Here is a 16640-nt window from a genome sequence, read left to right on the forward strand (position 1 = left end):
ATATATATATATATATATATATATATATATATATATATATATATATATATTCACACACACACACCAGTTTAACAAGCCAAGGGGTTGTATAAAAGAATATATATATATGAAAAAAAAATGTTAAGCTATATGGAAAGAAACAAAAAAGAAAAAAAATATTTATATTTAAGTACAACGACTAAAACAACACCAAAGGAAGTTTAATTCATTGTTTAAAACTAAAAGTGCTGAACACATTCTTTAAAACAACACATCATCCAAAAGGACGGCTATGTCAACCAATGTTATATATAAAATAAAATAAAATAAAAATGTGGAATTACCTACAAAATGTGATATTCTCTGCGATTAACAACAGAAGCTGAAGCATTCACAGGCTGACGTATTCGTGTGCACATATATATGAATTTATAGGCTATCTCATTAATAACCAAAATGCAAAGTGTACCTCTATCCCAAAGGTACTTTGAATGCTGGAGACACTTGTTAAATCTAATGCATGCACTGTCAACTCATTCGCACCCCATCACATCACCGCTCAATATAGAAACCGGATTTTCTGGTATTACAGACGCCTCTTTTAGCACACACACACATATACACACATAACTACTGACCCTAATCTCGGAGACTTCTCGAACCACAGCTCACACACACACACCAAAGCTTGTGTTATTAACTTAAAGCAGCTGTGGCAGCAAACCGCTCAAATATGCACCCTAATAATTAACAGAAAATCATGGGGCTTTTCGTCAGAGAAAACTAGATGTCTGAATGAGCGCGAAACCAAGAGGGCAATCCAGCTATATAGTAAATGTTCATTATTAACAAAACAGCATATTCATTTAATCATCAGAAATAAACGTAAAGACTAAATATAAATTACGGTGCACTACAGTAATATTCCCAGTTAAAGGTTAAGGGTATATTTTCTTACTGCTCTCTTCTGATACGCACCTCTCCTAAAACAGCACATGTCAGATATTATTCAAGTAAACTATCCGATAAAAAGCTACAATGCAGTCAGATTTGACTAGTATGTGGAGACCGAAGCAATTGCTTATTTCCAAAAAGACCTTTATTTCCCAATAATAATAAAAAATTTAGTGTAGGCTAAGTAGCGATATTGTGCGATATTGTTAGGTTAAGCAATTTTAATCTGCTCAAAGTATGTTTTAAAGTCATTCACTTATCGACATGGGAAAACAAACATAACACTTACCTGAATGTGGAGGCATCGGTATGTGTGAGGGGTAATATTTCCCAGGCTGAAAGTGACCGGGATGCTGCACAGCCGTGTGCCCGGCAGGAGTGATCCTCGAGGCGCCTCTGTGAACCAGCGCGCCTCGCTCTGCCAGAAGGTGCGGCGGAGGAGCGAAATCCCGACCTTCCATCCCGATATAAAAACGATAAATCCGAAATCCTGATCGGGAATCCACGAGAACCGAACCGAACGCCGCCCAGATGTTATAATCCCGTTAAGAGTTTCGCTTAGGTCTTGCATTCAGCACAATTTTGGCTCTGACGGCCAAAAAAGTATGTCCCAGTCATGTTTTCTGCAACACAAAAATCATAAAATGTAGTTTAAATTACAAACCAGTTACACGAGCGAGTGATGCAAATCCACAAGATCGTATCATGTTAGTATCCTTCAGATGTGGAATGGTAATCCTTCATTGAAAACACCACGAGTGTACGTCCATTGCTGCGACTGCTGCCTAAACACAAATTCTCCGCTCGTCTCTCTCATCTCACCACAATTGAGCGAGCTTGCAGCACACCTCCACTTTTACACAGAAGACTCACTGCAGGCTATACACCATTCACAGAGAGATGCCAAGATCAATACATTTTTACAGTCTCCTTAAGCCTATATGGAAAACCAAGGACATTTTAGCAAAAAAGATGGAAAACTGACAAAGCCAAATCAGTCTTTTTGACGAGATGAAAAACATTACGAAAATCTATAATCGCTGACGTTTGGCATGACTGCTTTCATTATAAGCTCTTATTTATTTAATGCATCCCACTATAAATGTAATTTCTTCAGTCCATTTTGTCAGTCATTTCAGTTAATTAAACTGCTTTGTTCATCTGATCTAGGTTTTCCATAACATTGTATTTGGTGGAAATGCACAAGGAGTCTATATTTCACCTTTGTCCTTAAGTTTCCTAAATCACGGGTATACAAGCAATATATGATCTTACGTTGTTGCAGATGGAGTCTTGTCAAAATGGTGCATTGAGAGAATTGTCATGCGATGTTATTAAACGGCGAGAGATTTGCGTCAAAACATGCTTGCAAAAAAAAAGAAAAAAAGTAGCTTACTTTTGCCAGACTACTGAAAATTGTGAGTTAATAAAAGAAAGTCTGCATAGCAGAATTAAAAAAGCTCATGCGAACAGTCGTAAGTGATCTCATTATCACACAGAATCAAAGGAAACAAAGATATTTTAAACAAGTTTGAAACTCCAGCTGTCCTTTCCATTTATTTTAAATTACAAACTATAAACCGAAGACATAGGTCATATCTCCAGATATTTGACGTTCGGAACGCTGAACGTCTGTTGGATGTTTCAACGTATTGCTAATCGAGGCCTTAAAACGGTGGAAGTCACCAGTTTGGAGTGTAAGGATGGTTGCAGTGCCAAAATTGCTGTAGCCCTACAGCCTTCATTAAAAACACAAAAACTGAAAAGAGAGAGAGGTTATAGTATAGTGAGTGAATTGCACAAAATTACATATTTCCTCAAATAATGACCATAAGCTTAAATTTCTAAAGAATAAGCTCTCTGAAGCGCAGAATTAAATGTAGTGCACCATTTTTGCGCTGACAAAGGACATTTCCAGCAAACATGTATCATTTCTGTGACATCATTAAAAGAAATTGGGCACAAATTTTAAAGCATGTGGTATTTGAACGTAGTATCCTCCCACTATTAACCAAAGCCGAACTTTTAACATTTATTGGGATCTGAGATCTATTAGATTTGGCTCGGAGGACGGATGGGAGGTGAGGAGGAGCGCATGAAAGAACAGGTTTCCTAAAGGATTTGAGTGGTAGGAAATGTCCTCTGATAAAAGCCAGACAATTTTATGAATCATGGTACATCAATGGAAAACGCTGTATATATAATATAAGCCTATAAAAACTAAAAATTAGTTAAAAAACTGAAAATCTCTTTAATTTAATAAAAAAAAACTTCCTAATATTCATTCTACGTGTAAACTGTAGAAAGGTAAAAGCGCTTATCTTACTTCTGCCATCACGTCCATCGCATATAGCAGTTTGCGAATGAATGTCTCTCAAAGAATGTAATTATTCACACTTGTATTGTATCCTTTATTAGTCAACCAGACACTAGGTCTTCGCTGTAAATAAAATTCCATTTTATTCAAAATAATGCAGAAATTCGGTAGCAATTAAGTATTGCACAAATCTCCTATTATTATAATGATTATGAGTATTATTATAATTGTTTTTGTTGTTGATGTCATTACTATTGTTATTATTGCTCAAAGAAAGCAATAGAACCAGATGAAAATTAATGGATAGCTTTTTTTTCACCCCCCGCAATACAAAACTCCATAATTTTGTATAACGCCAGATGTTCTTAAAAAAAGTAAGAGCAGCTCTTGAAGGCAAATGTTTATTATTGCACGCATATAAATGTATACAATATAAACGAATTACTTACTGGTAAGTTATTCCTTGCAAAACAATAAATGGGTTTAAAAAAAACATGATACAAAAAAATACGTAAAAGAGCAGAGGCAGAATAAAAACATATGGAAATGGTTACATCCTAGAGTCTGCTGATTGCAGTGCGTGTGCAGTGCAGAAGTTCGGAGATGCACCGTGGTAGTAAGAGCTTCTGCTGAATCGAGCCCCGTACAAGCAGTCAGAGGCTCTTTTCCGAGTCTGCTAGTGCCACTCAAGAAGAAGAGGGGGAGGTGACTGGGGGAGCAGTCGCGCCCATTGGTCTAATACCTACATGTCAATAAGCTCGTGCAGCGCGCCCCAGGATAAACAGTGGCTCCGATTGGATGGCGCTCTGAGCCAATGGCGCGTCAGCTGGATCAACTAAACAAAACGGCGGGCGCTTTATTTGAGCTTTCCTGTCTCGCGACGAGTTCAGTGTGAGGCACGACCACATGGTTACTTATGCAGCCTAGAGTGTCATTATTTAAAAGACTTGAAACAAACAAAGAAACGCATTTCATAACATTTGAGTTTTTAACCCTGCTTTAAGTTGAGGAATAGTAAGCCTTTATGCAGACATGGTAGATGTATATGTATTATTTTAGGCTAAATAACAGCTGGTCTGGTAGAGTATAATAAATCTAATTGAACAAATCTAAAACAAGCAATTGAGCAACTCACATGCTGAACGTAAATAAACCCCAAACCAAGAAGAAACATGAAGTGTCTCCAATTCATCTTTTAACCAATTTGTGAATTAGGCCATACGATATCACTTAACTTCAAGCGCGTCACTGCATGTTAAGTTGAAAGAGTAAAGAATCAGATCACGAGTCAAGTGAACAGTTCTAAGCCAGAACAAATTCAGCATGGTAAATAATCAGTTAAAACCCAAACTACGGTGCAACGGCAAACGAAGGGTTAAAAGCCTGGGCCTTGAAAATTGTTTGATTGGTTGGCGTGTTTCCAGAGCGCTGTCAATCATAGAATGTAAACAAGGCTCTGATTGGCTGCTGTCCAGTCCGCACTGGGCTGCCTGAAAAAAGCAATTACTGGCCTTGCGGTTTCAAGGCGGCCCAGAGCTGGATGATGAAAGGAGATAAGGAGGGGCGGTTTCAAGGCCTCCCCTAGGCGAACCTCGTTGGCCCCAAAGCTAAAGGAGAGTCAAGAGTGACTTAATCAAAGGGAATGCGTTAAAAAGGGGGAAATTACATGTTGTATTAAATTTAAAGTATAGATTCTCGGATTAATATCGCTTAATTCAACAGCAACATGATAATTCTAATACATGGAATCTAATAGACTATAACAGGACAAGACTGGAAATGAAATCAAAAGCGACCAAAAACGAGCGTGCGTGAGGATTTTTTTTACGATGAAATGTAAAAACTTCACACTGACTGCGACTTCTAATTTTGAATGGATATTTAATAACAGTAAGTAGTAAATGGCTGTAAAATATATACTAACAATTATGCGCTAATACGGAAACTGTTATACGCCGTTCTTTCTTTCGGTACAAATGCAGTTAAGGAAAACCTTGGTGAGTGAAAAACTGGAAGACGATTATAAACAGAATGTATTCAATTACTGTAGTAGTTGTCTATATTATTATTGTCTGTATTAAAATGCATTAGCTATTATTCAATTAATATATATATATATATATATATATATATATATATATATATATATATATATATATATATATGATGCCTGCCAAAGGATGTTATTGTTTTTTTTTTTTTTTTTTTTTTTTTTAATCATTAAACATATAAAATACATGCTGCAATGTTTTGTCTTTGTTCTTCTATGATTTTCTATACTCTGATATTTTTCTTTCTTCATCTCTTTAACTTCAACCCATGAAACTTTATTCAGGAAAACCTTCTGTGCACTACCATCACACAAAACTTAAGGCCACTGGAAGAACGGTAATTTTTTTTGAATATGTACCATAGGGGGTTTTGTTATTACGTCCCGTTGTAACAGTAGCGTATTTTTTTTTTCTTTTTTTTTTTTTTTTTTTTAAATGGCTTTATAGTGGATGTTGATAATAGGCTACTACGTTTTTAATATATGCTCAATATGGTTGAAGGAAACACATGTAGCCTAATCAATAACTACAGAGAATATTGCTATATTAAATACCATGTATTGAAGATTTCTTCCTCTTATATTAATATTTTACATATACGACTACATAGCTTAATATAGCCTATACTTTTTAGATAAAAACTAGGCTGAACTTTTGAGAACAAAAACTAGAGAGAAACTATAGATGTACTAAAAACGATATAATAACACAGACTTTTAAATTAAGTAAAAAGACATTCCACAAGGTGTAACCAATCTACAATCAACAGTTCAATAAATCATTCCATTAATGTATAAATTGTTTATGATACTATAGGCGTGGGGCTTGTTGTAAACAAAATAAAAAGACAGATAAAGAGAGAAATCAAGACAGTCCTAAAAGAAGGGGGGGGGGTGCCACTGTTAATCAGATTCAACCAAAATTTTGGCCACGGAAGTATGAAATCAAGTATGCAAACGACCCGTAAGCAGAAGCTCTTAATATGACAAAGTACCCAGTCATTGTGTTAACCAACTTTACAGTAATTGTTTGAGAGTTTGCTATGGCCTACTCTTAATATGTTAATGTACAAAGTAATTGTGTTGAAAAAATTTATAGTAATTGTTAAATAAAGATTTCTGTTCTGCAATATACAAAGAGGTGCAGCACTTTAAGCAGATATCGGCACTTAATTTATTTAGTGACAAGAAAGACCCTTTTATTGTTGGGTTTTTATTGGCTCCTTTTCGCAACTTGAAAGGTGGGGGTGGGGTGCATTTTTAGTGGTGTACGGATAACACACACATAAGAAGCCCATGCAAACACACATTTACACACAAGCAAAGGCAATAACTAGCATGCAGGCCCGTTTAAATATATACATATTTACCTGAACACAAATTTAGCGACTTTTTCTTTGTCAAACACACACACACACAATCTCCTTCTCTCCCCACGCGCGCACTTACACACATTCTTTCTTTTTTTTCTTTCACTCACGCACACACAAACAGACACACACTGTCCATGTGCCAGCGCGAGCTGCCCTACTGTGGGACGCGGGGATAATTAATGCGGAGTGACTGATTGCTCTCGAAACAGACCAGTCCCGCGAACCGCATTGTCCGTGATCAATGAAGCGTCTCTGATTGACACTTTCCCTCCATCTCCCAGCCACATTCAAACTACCGGAACGGGGCGTTTGTCACCAGCGTATAGGCCAAGGGTGCGCAGAGACCCAGTTATTGTCAGGCCCAAGTTGCACACCAGTTTTAGATAGTGCAAGATCGCCCTGGTCTGCCATTGGCAATAGAATAATCCAGACAGGACGCCTGAATTCAGAGCCCACTCTGATGCGAATGTATAAATGGTGCTTACATGCGCCTACACGTCCATGTAGGTCAGGGGATTTTATGTACGCGTCCATTGGATGAATCATTGTGACAATGCACTCCATAGCTGGTGATGAGGATGAAGCATGTTCAGTCAAGACGTTCATTTTGCTCATGGCCCAGTAAAACGGCCAGAGATGTCTGCTCAAAGAATTGCATAAGAAACACGTGCTTAAATTAGGCTATAATCAAATGTATTGTATTGAAAACCGCTTAAATTAGGCTATAATCAACTGTATTTTATTGAAAACCACAATTCATGAATTGGTATTTATTAAAAATATTGTATGAAAGCTAAGTGTACTAGCCTATTGCACTGTTAAATTATACAGTAACATCAAATTATTTTGTTCTTCAAAAAGACTTGTATGAAAAACCATGAAACAAATAACTTGAAAAGATTTTTAATTTGAGTCTATATAGGCTCCTGGCGTTTTGAACCAACTACACGGTCGAAATAAGTTTGATTGTTATTTTGTGACCTCTCCTTTCCTTTTGATTATTAAGTTAGGCTACTGCATTGATATCCGAGTGAAATATCTTTGGACCTACTTTTGAACATTTTGCAACCATTAGAATTGCAAAATTCTTGTGAAATGACTTGGCCTCTGATAAGTGTCAGGCAATAGGGACGGGTACGGCTTGGACAAACTATTTAGAAGGCCCGATGTCAGCAGTAGCCTACTGGCATATGTATCTGAAATAAGGACTTGTAGGCCTATGTAAAACACTGACACTATAAATAAGCATTTATATGCATAAGAATATTTAGATTGGATTTATGTGTATTTAGGTCCGCTGTCGCTGACCGAAGCGTTATGTGTGATATCGAACTTTACAAGAGCAGCGAGTTCTTATGAAATCATAGCGCTGGAGAAACATATTGCACTGATCATTATAGGAGTCGTATATGAGGGGATCATGATAGACACAGTTGACAACGAAGTCAAACTCTACCTGAAACGATGAAGACACGGTAAATGTAGCCAGATCTTAACCCTATAAAGCGAAGTAGGCGCTTTAGGTTTAGGATGGTACAAGGCCTAGGGCTAGATTGTGAATGATAGAAAAACAACTCCCAATAAGGGTGGATACCGACTAGCTGCCCTTTATAAATTCCAAGGAATGGAGTTATCGATACAAAAAGCCCATCTGTGTCCAATTAAGGGAAGTACTGGTTCACCCCCATAAATGGCACAAACCTAATCGGTTTTCTTCGCGTTGGAATGAAGCTGGTGACTCGGGTGGCTAATTCGTACGAATTCGTACGACCACACTCGTACAAATTCATACGATTTTTGTCAAATCGTACGTATTTTACGAGTTGGACATTCGTATGAATTTGTACGAATGACCTACACCAAACCCCGCCCCTAAACCTACCCGTCAGTGGGGTCTAGCCAAATCGTACGAAATCGTACGAGTGAGGTCGTACAAATTCGTACGAATTAGCCACCTCGTAAAATACGTACGAATTGGTCGTGAGATAGCGTTGAACCTACCTCATTACGACCTGTTTTATTGTAAAAGCTAGAAGTCAGACTATAGAGAGGTAAATAGGCTACATGTAACAAAATACAAAAATAAAAGCTCTTGAGCAACGCTGCTTTAATAAAAATGACTAAAGAAACTTTCTGGTATGAACGTCTTTGGACAAAAGAAGCACAAAACAGCGCATATGAACGGGAAATAAATATCTATGCCATTGTTATGCACCAATTCTTGACTGACCCATTTATAATGAACAAGAAACGGACGTCTGCCCCCATAGTGCTTCATTAATAAGATTGTCTTATAAATACATCAGTTTAAATTCTGTGATAATTCGTAAAATGTCTCCTTAAAGCTTATCTCCCAAATTTAACGTGACTAAAGAAATTGAATATTAATCGGATGAGTGATCTAATTAGTAGAAAATTAGTGAATAAAATCATTAATACCTATTTCAAGTAATCTTCGTATTTTGTACCGTTGTTCAAGATACAAGTTGGAAAACTGTAATAGGCATCCACATACAGGGGAATGACTATGAGCTTGTATATTGCTCTCTGCTGCCATAAATCTAAAACAAAGTAGTAAAACCATAATTAAATACATTATATGAAATCGTGTGAGAGCAGTATTATATATCTACACTACCCGCATTATTCTTAGATAATGAGTCTACATGTAAAGATTCAAATAAATCCTTAAGAGGATGGCTCAGCCACATGCTTTTAAGTGATTGTCAGTGGCCCACTCGGTTTTGACATGGGACACGGTCTTGATCCGAGTGTAGCCTACCGTGTATGTAGAGTATATGCTTGTATCACAGCCTGGTGGGTGTCAGATCTTCACAGGTCCTCTCACATGTATGTATTCAATGTGTTACACGTTGTTATCAATCAGCGACACAAGTACATCGATGTCTCAGTGTCCCTCCGTGAAAGCCCAGGCCCTTGATACATGCTGATTTATTATGGGAACAAAAATAAGTAATTCCGAGTTTAATTTGGTTGTATAAACAATTGTATAGTATTACATTTCAGGAATGGCTCCATTCAAACAGACTGAAATAATATAAATCCACTCAGCATCACTACATGTTTCGTTAAGCAGCAACAATGTTTTGACCCTGTGACCCAGTAGCGTTGGTGAGCAAATCAATAACACAAATGAATAAATTCGAATGAATTAATGAATTAATGTATGACTGAACGATCATGTAGCCATGTGTATAAGTTGTTTTTAAAAGTATACATTTTTGGCATGCATACGAAAACAACAAATAAAAAAAAAAGTTAAAATAAAATAGGCTAGTCTATATTTAATTGAATATAATTTATATCTGTTAGAAAAATCCATCTTTTTTGTTAAGTAAAGGATTTGAGAGTGTAGCACAAACAATGAAAAGGTCAGAACAATCAAAAATCCGGTCAAAAGGCCCTCTCCCACATTACACACAACGGCGTGTCTCCTGTACCCCAATAAACAGTGATAAAATCTTTATAAATATAAAACATTGATATGCCCATATCAAATGTATCTACATGTAAGAATATTGTTTAAGCTTTGAACCGTTTAAATCAAAGCCAGTGTAAACCCGGTTTTAGAAATAGGCTTCACTTCTCAAAAATGCTATAAAAGTCACTTTTTACTGACCGCTTAATAGTTCTTGCTCGAACGGTGCATCTGACATGAAAAGTGTATTTTTTTAATGTCAGGAACAACCTCGTATAAAGCCGTGATTCATTTTGACAACCCATATACCTTCTACATAATAGACACAAACAAACATGTAAAGCACGATCTTCTAAATTCTGCAAAAGTCCTGATGGCTGCGATTAATTACAATCAGATGAGCAGAAAACACCTACCTATAAAAATGGAAGTCCGTCCAGATAGAAAATATTTTTGAATAAGGATTGACTATTGATTTATGCAAAAAGGGGGGAAATGCGCCAGTGATCTGGATTCAAATCTTGATAAAGAAAAAGCCGTCTGAAGTGTCCCTTCCTCGTGCAGAGCCTCCTAACAAATCTTAACAGTCTTTGGAAAAACAAATAGAGCCTATTTAATTTAACATGACTACTTAATCATAGTCTAGTCCGGTAAAAGTCTTTAAAGCTTAAATGGTATATAAAAGAGCACTTGAATGGTTTCTGGTGGTCGAAGATCTATCTAAAGGTACGGAGCAAATCCGTCCGAATAGAGCCAACTGCCTCCTCGAGCCTCTATAATCACAAATTTATGGCTGGATGACGCGTCCTCTTCTCCCACAATGGAGCTCAGTGACATTAAACAGAAAATTGATGGAGAGCCGAACGAAATTTAATCTGCTGTCATATCCAGACCATTGCATTTTGCCTCATTTAATTAGGGGAGAGGGCACGTGTCTCTTGAGCATACCCCAACTCCTTAACACACCTTGAACTATTCTACTTTTTTGCATGTTTGCACTGAACGGGACCTTGGAATAGACTTGGGGAAAGCGACCCGTTTCCTCCGCTTCGTACAGACCTTGGATACACTTAATCATATATTCTCCACCATATTGGACTTTCCTCGTGGTCTGCGAAAATAACCCATGTTAATCGAACTACAGTAGCCGATTTCATGTGGTAACTTAGGAAATGTAAAGACATCGCAGGCAAACCACGAGCCGATCGCGACCGTGCGAAATTCTAAGACATCGACACAACTGTATAGAACACTGTTGTTTTAAACCGACTGTTTTTAAAAGCACATTTGTGTTTTTTAAAGGGACACACTGTGTGCCGATACGATGTATTCGATAAACCCAACGTGTCTGCGAACAGAAGATATGTAACGTTAGACGTGGTAAGATCAGTAGCCTAGAAACACCACAAAACACACATTCGCTTCAATACGTTGTTTACTTAAAGAACTACAGGTTTACCTTGAGGTAACACAGGCAATCCATTACAAAATACTTATGTTGTCCTGAAAGAAAAGCAATGCCCGACTCTTATACACAAGTTATGTTTTTACATCCAAAACAGGCTATTTGCCTTGAAAGCGAGGCGTACTTCCCACTCATCCCCGGAGCAAAAATTTGCCCCCACCCCTACCTTTAAGGTCACCGCCCCGGGAATGATGACGTCAGAAAATTAACGCTTTCAGTCCCGAGACCACTGATCAAGTGAGACCTTTTAGCGATGCAGCCAAAGCTTGAGCTTTACACACATATATCCTGATATAATGCACTTAACACGTTGAAAGACAAACTTTTAAACCTGGGTTACAACTTTGGTATAAAGGTGGACTCAACACAAAAAAAGTTTTACACAAAGAAACAAATGACACTTTTGAGAAAGTGACGTTTAGGGAGTCTAAAACTCCTAAAAATGTATTCAAAATAATTAATTAACAACAAAAGTGATCAAGTTTACTTTATCTATGTGCGTAACAACAAGCATATACAAACCATTTTAGTTTTCATTAACCTAAGAGTTTTCATCTTTGTAATAATATTACAGAAGGCTGATAGAATTAAGACCAATCACAGTGGGTATACTAATAATATTATTTGTTTCTGTCCAAAATAAAGCCAGAAAAGGCAAAAGAGATTAAATTAAATTTATGATTGGGGAGATTATAATCTGTCAGACTAATATCAAGCCTATTTTAAAAAAATACATTGTGGATATGTATGGGAGAGCAACTGTCGGCAAATATTAAACAAATAAATTAATAAATTGATGTAATTGTTTATGGGTTTGACCATATAGATTTAACTATCTCCCTCCCTAAAAAAACCCACACTGTTTATAAATAGCCTACCTTTTAGCCAAGATGTTTTAGAAATTATAAACACCCAGGCAAACTTACTCATGAACTTAAGTGTGTGGAAGAGCAGAAAGGTGCTGAACATAATATTTTTTACTCATTACAGTTGTCATATCATATTTATCAGATATGGACATTCAGTGAGCAAGCCTACCCCAAATGACAAACAAATCAGATAATATCTGCTAGTATGCTTATGTATGCACACCCATAATTAGCAGTCCAAGTGTATTTAAACAGTTATGCATCTAAGATGGGGACAACAGCAAGCTGACAGAACAGACACCACAGCGCATCTAAATATACTGCATATACAAAAGACGCCTGTATGCGTTTATGAATACAATTTCAAATTGATCAATTTAAGGGAGAACAGTTGCCTAGTGCTTTTTCATGGACACAAACTCATTAGCCCCAAATGACCCTGACTGTGCCATTAAAAATAGTGTCATTGGCATGACTGCAGTGGCAGAACTTATAACCATCATTTGCTTGTATGTTGAATATTCTTAATAACTGTGTGTTTTGGGCATGTTTTGTTTGTTGCATAAACATATGTGAATGGTAAGTGTTTGAAGGAGAGAAGCGTGGAATAATTAACACTATTGTCTGTGTTAAGCAAGCTTCGGGGCAGCTAACGGAAGATTAAAGTGGTGGAGCTCAACCTCTCCATATTCATGAAAGCATGAATGATAGTATCCTGCTACAAACTTCTAACCTTTCTGTCTTGTATGTACGCGTTAATTAAAATTACAGTGTGACAAAACTTAAGATCCATGCTCCTTATATGCTCCACAGTGCTACCAGAATGTGAGTGTCAGAAGATGCAAATATATGACTACTGGAATGCTTTAATGCACATGTTCCATTTATTTCAATTGGAATGTAATCTAATCAGTCTTGCCCTCCCCTCATATATTACATATTTGAAACAAAATGTATAAATCTATTTAAAAATGTCATTTAACATAGCAATTTTTTATAGAAGAACAAATCCTCATTGGCCTTTCAATCATCATTCAGCCCCTCCAGACCAGCTTTGAGATGATGAGATTAACATATTAATCAGAATGGTGAATTAAAGAAAACACAGGCAAATATCACGGGATGACAAAATATTGTTTTGGACTTTTGACAAACAAGACATGGACTTAAGCAAATTCAATTTTAGGTAAGGGGTTCACTAGCCTTAATAAACAAATAAAAAGTCACTTGGAGCTAAAGAAATGTAGGAAAACCAGTAAAATTGTCCTGGCTTCAAGAGATTAAAAATCTAGGTAAAAAAAAAAAAAAACAATCTACAGATTATAAGTACATATATAGATATACTTTCATTCCTTAGGCCCACAATTTTGCCTTTGGACAGACTTATCGCATGTTAAGGGCGTATCTCTTTCCCCACTGGAGAAATCACAGTAAACCTGTCTGTGCTTAGCCCAGTGTGATCACAGCTGTAATATGTTAGAAAAATAAGACTCTAAATTCCTCCCTGTTTTCAAGCTAAAGCTGTGGACAATCCAATGAATGGAAAACTTTTTAAAGGTGCCATGATTTTCAAAACATTTTAGATTTTTTTGATAGTAGGCTATAAGTGCGATTCAAATCTTCACTTCAGTGGACAAAGAAGCAGGAACTTCCATGAAATTAACCATTGAAAGCAACTCATAGGCCACGTATAGACTGCTTTTAAAGTGACAGTCCTATTCAAACACAAGTGAACTGTCCTGTCTGTGAACAGAATACATAAATCACATCCGAAACATCGATGACTGACACAGGCTAGTGATAGCCATAGCAACATTTCGACTTCTCACAGCCAAACTGAAAACACAGATGACACCCATTTAATCTGTGTGGTGGAGCTGTTCATGAGCGAAGTAATATTAATAGAAGTATTGTCATGCACAAAACCTTACAACAGAGGCTGTGTGTTTTATGCTCAAATCTGTTTGCACTCACGCCGTCTTTTAAAAGGCATACGGGCCTCACCTAGACAGGTTTGGTGTGGGAAACTGTAGTGGAGAAAAATAAAATCAAAATCTGTAAATGAGTAAAGACATGTACAAAGTTTTGGGGTTTTTCTTGCACCGCAAATCCAGACAAGCTGTCAGTGTCCAAACTAGAGTGACGTCACTACGATGGTCGCCAGCTTCGATGCGACCCTGGGGTTTCTGGGATGCATGGAACGATTCAGTACACTATGCAGATTTTCTATAAATGGGTTGTAACAAAATTTTCTAGTTTCCTAGAGTAAAACAGGCAATTGGCAAATTATAATGTAAAAACGTTTTTAAAACAAACTACAGTAAAAACATTGCACTGAGGGAATGACTCCAGTTTTGGGAAAGTTTAGCCAACACATTAATTCCCTGATTTATCACATGTTTATAAATAAGAAAATAAAAAGAAATATTCAGTGCCAAATTCACACCACCAAACCAGTTCCAAATCCACAGCAGAATGACTTGGGCAAAGGTTGATAGATGTGAACAAGGTTGAGCAGTGCTCATTCTTTTATCTTCAGATCAGAGCTAGAGGTCTGATTTAAACACTTGCATACATATGCATGAGGCATTAGACGTTGTAGTACAGAGAGAACGACAAACAGAGCCATCCCTTAAAAAGTCTGAGGCATTCAATTTCTTCTTTTTTTCAGGTTTTTCAAATAAGCTCTTTATTGCAGCTGTTAAATACAGCAGCTGGGAGAAAGATACAAGGACAGTATTGTGGCCCTCGCTTTGTATCTGACGCATTCGTTTTTTGCCCTGGCTGTTAAAGAAGTTCCCTCACCACATCTGTAGCGCCATCACATGGCAGGGCAGGCATCTTCTGTGACCCCCCGAAGCCATGGTTGTTGTTGGGAAGAAGAAAGACAGTTTGTGAGGGCATCAGAACCCAGCTGCAGGGTTGAGGAGTGCCGCAGTCATCAAGTGATGGGACTGCCCACCCAACAATGAACCATCTCTTTTCCTCCCTCTCCCCACTATTCCTCGTTCCTTTCTTTCTCACATTCTGCTGCCTTTTATCAGTCTCTATCTCCAGGCCTTGGGCATAGCTTTCTTTTTAAAGATGAGCAAAGAGAACGAGACGACCCTGCGTTCACCCTCTGATACACTCCAAGGTCCCAAGACCACTGCTGATTTGATTTTATGAGAAGAATGAACAACTGACTCCATCAGCTGCAAAATGGATGGGAACATAGTTAAGGAAGAGAATGAGAGAAGCAGAAAGAGAGAAAAAATAAGTGAGGGATAAATGAGGGGGCGAAGGCAAGGATGAAATGAGTTTGTGGGCCTGCAGACCTCCTGATCTGTTTGTTAATGTTCACATCACATTCGTACTTTTAATTATATTTAAATATCTTGAAAACGGTAGTAAAAGAATTTTATGATTTTCTTATGAAGGTCACTCAAAGGAACAGTTCACCCATGAAAAAAAAGTCTTACAGGTTTGGAACGGCTTGAGGGTAAAAAAATAATAAAAAAAAGACAATTTTAATTTTTAGGATTAACTACTCCTAAAAGTTTGCATATTTGCTAATATGCAGCCCTTTACATGGTTTCACATGCATTAAAGAGTATGGCTTAATAACAAAACGAGGAGTTACATGACGTACAGTATCAACTAATAATGATTTGTGTTGTATCTCTCTTGTCCTCTGCAACAGGTGGTCTCTTCTGTAGATCAGTTCCAAATCCTGTTGGCTCTTTTATCACTGGACAGCAAGAACACAAGTGATATTTCATAGGGACGGCTTAAAGGGTGCCCAGACATTGAGTTTTACAAGCTACATGAGCAAACGCCCCCCTTGGCAAAAGGCAATAGTGCTATTATACACATATTCTCTCACACACTCAAGCACACACACTCTGTATCCTGACAATGTTAGCTGGAAATAAAATTTTAGTACCTCTGGTAATAATGTGCAAGTCATGCTGAAGACCAGGGCACAACTGAACACACATGCTTACACACTGATATGTATTGCACACACATTCTCAGACCTTCTATTTGTTGCTTTATTATCAATAAATGCTCAACCCCGATGCTACAAGTTTCAGCATGTATGCAATCAAGCACATTACAAAAAATACAAAACACACACAAAGACAATTAACGAAGTGAATTATTCTATTTGGTAAATTGTGCCTATAAAAGTCAGACGATAATTGACAAATA

At 37.2% G+C, this 16640-nt stretch overlaps 1 protein-coding gene across 5 annotated transcripts in view; it reads right to left on the reverse strand.

The window, feature by feature from the left end:
• Nucleotides 1-11702, reverse strand: part of bahcc1b (BAH domain and coiled-coil containing 1b) — a 101119-nt gene extending 89417 nt beyond the window's left edge. The window contains exons 1-2 of one of the 5 annotated variants that reach the window (XM_042735866.1): nt 10529-11702; nt 1223-1556 (exon numbers count right to left, since the gene is read on the reverse strand). In XM_042735866.1, coding sequence (XP_042591800.1) covers nt 1223-1394 — 172 coding nt within the window. In that variant the 5' untranslated portion in view covers nt 1395-1556; nt 10529-11702. Of the gene's footprint in view, nt 1-1222; nt 1557-3699; nt 4413-10528 lie in introns of those variants that run through there. The other 4 variants (XM_042735867.1, XM_042735868.1, XM_042735865.1 and 1 more) reach the window with 4 other exon arrangements.
• Nucleotides 11703-16640: the final 4938 nt, after the last annotated feature.

Source organism: Cyprinus carpio, chromosome B12, assembly GCF_018340385.1.
Source record: "Cyprinus carpio isolate SPL01 chromosome B12, ASM1834038v1, whole genome shotgun sequence".
In the NCBI taxonomy this organism is placed as follows: domain Eukaryota; kingdom Metazoa; phylum Chordata; class Actinopteri; order Cypriniformes; family Cyprinidae; genus Cyprinus; species Cyprinus carpio.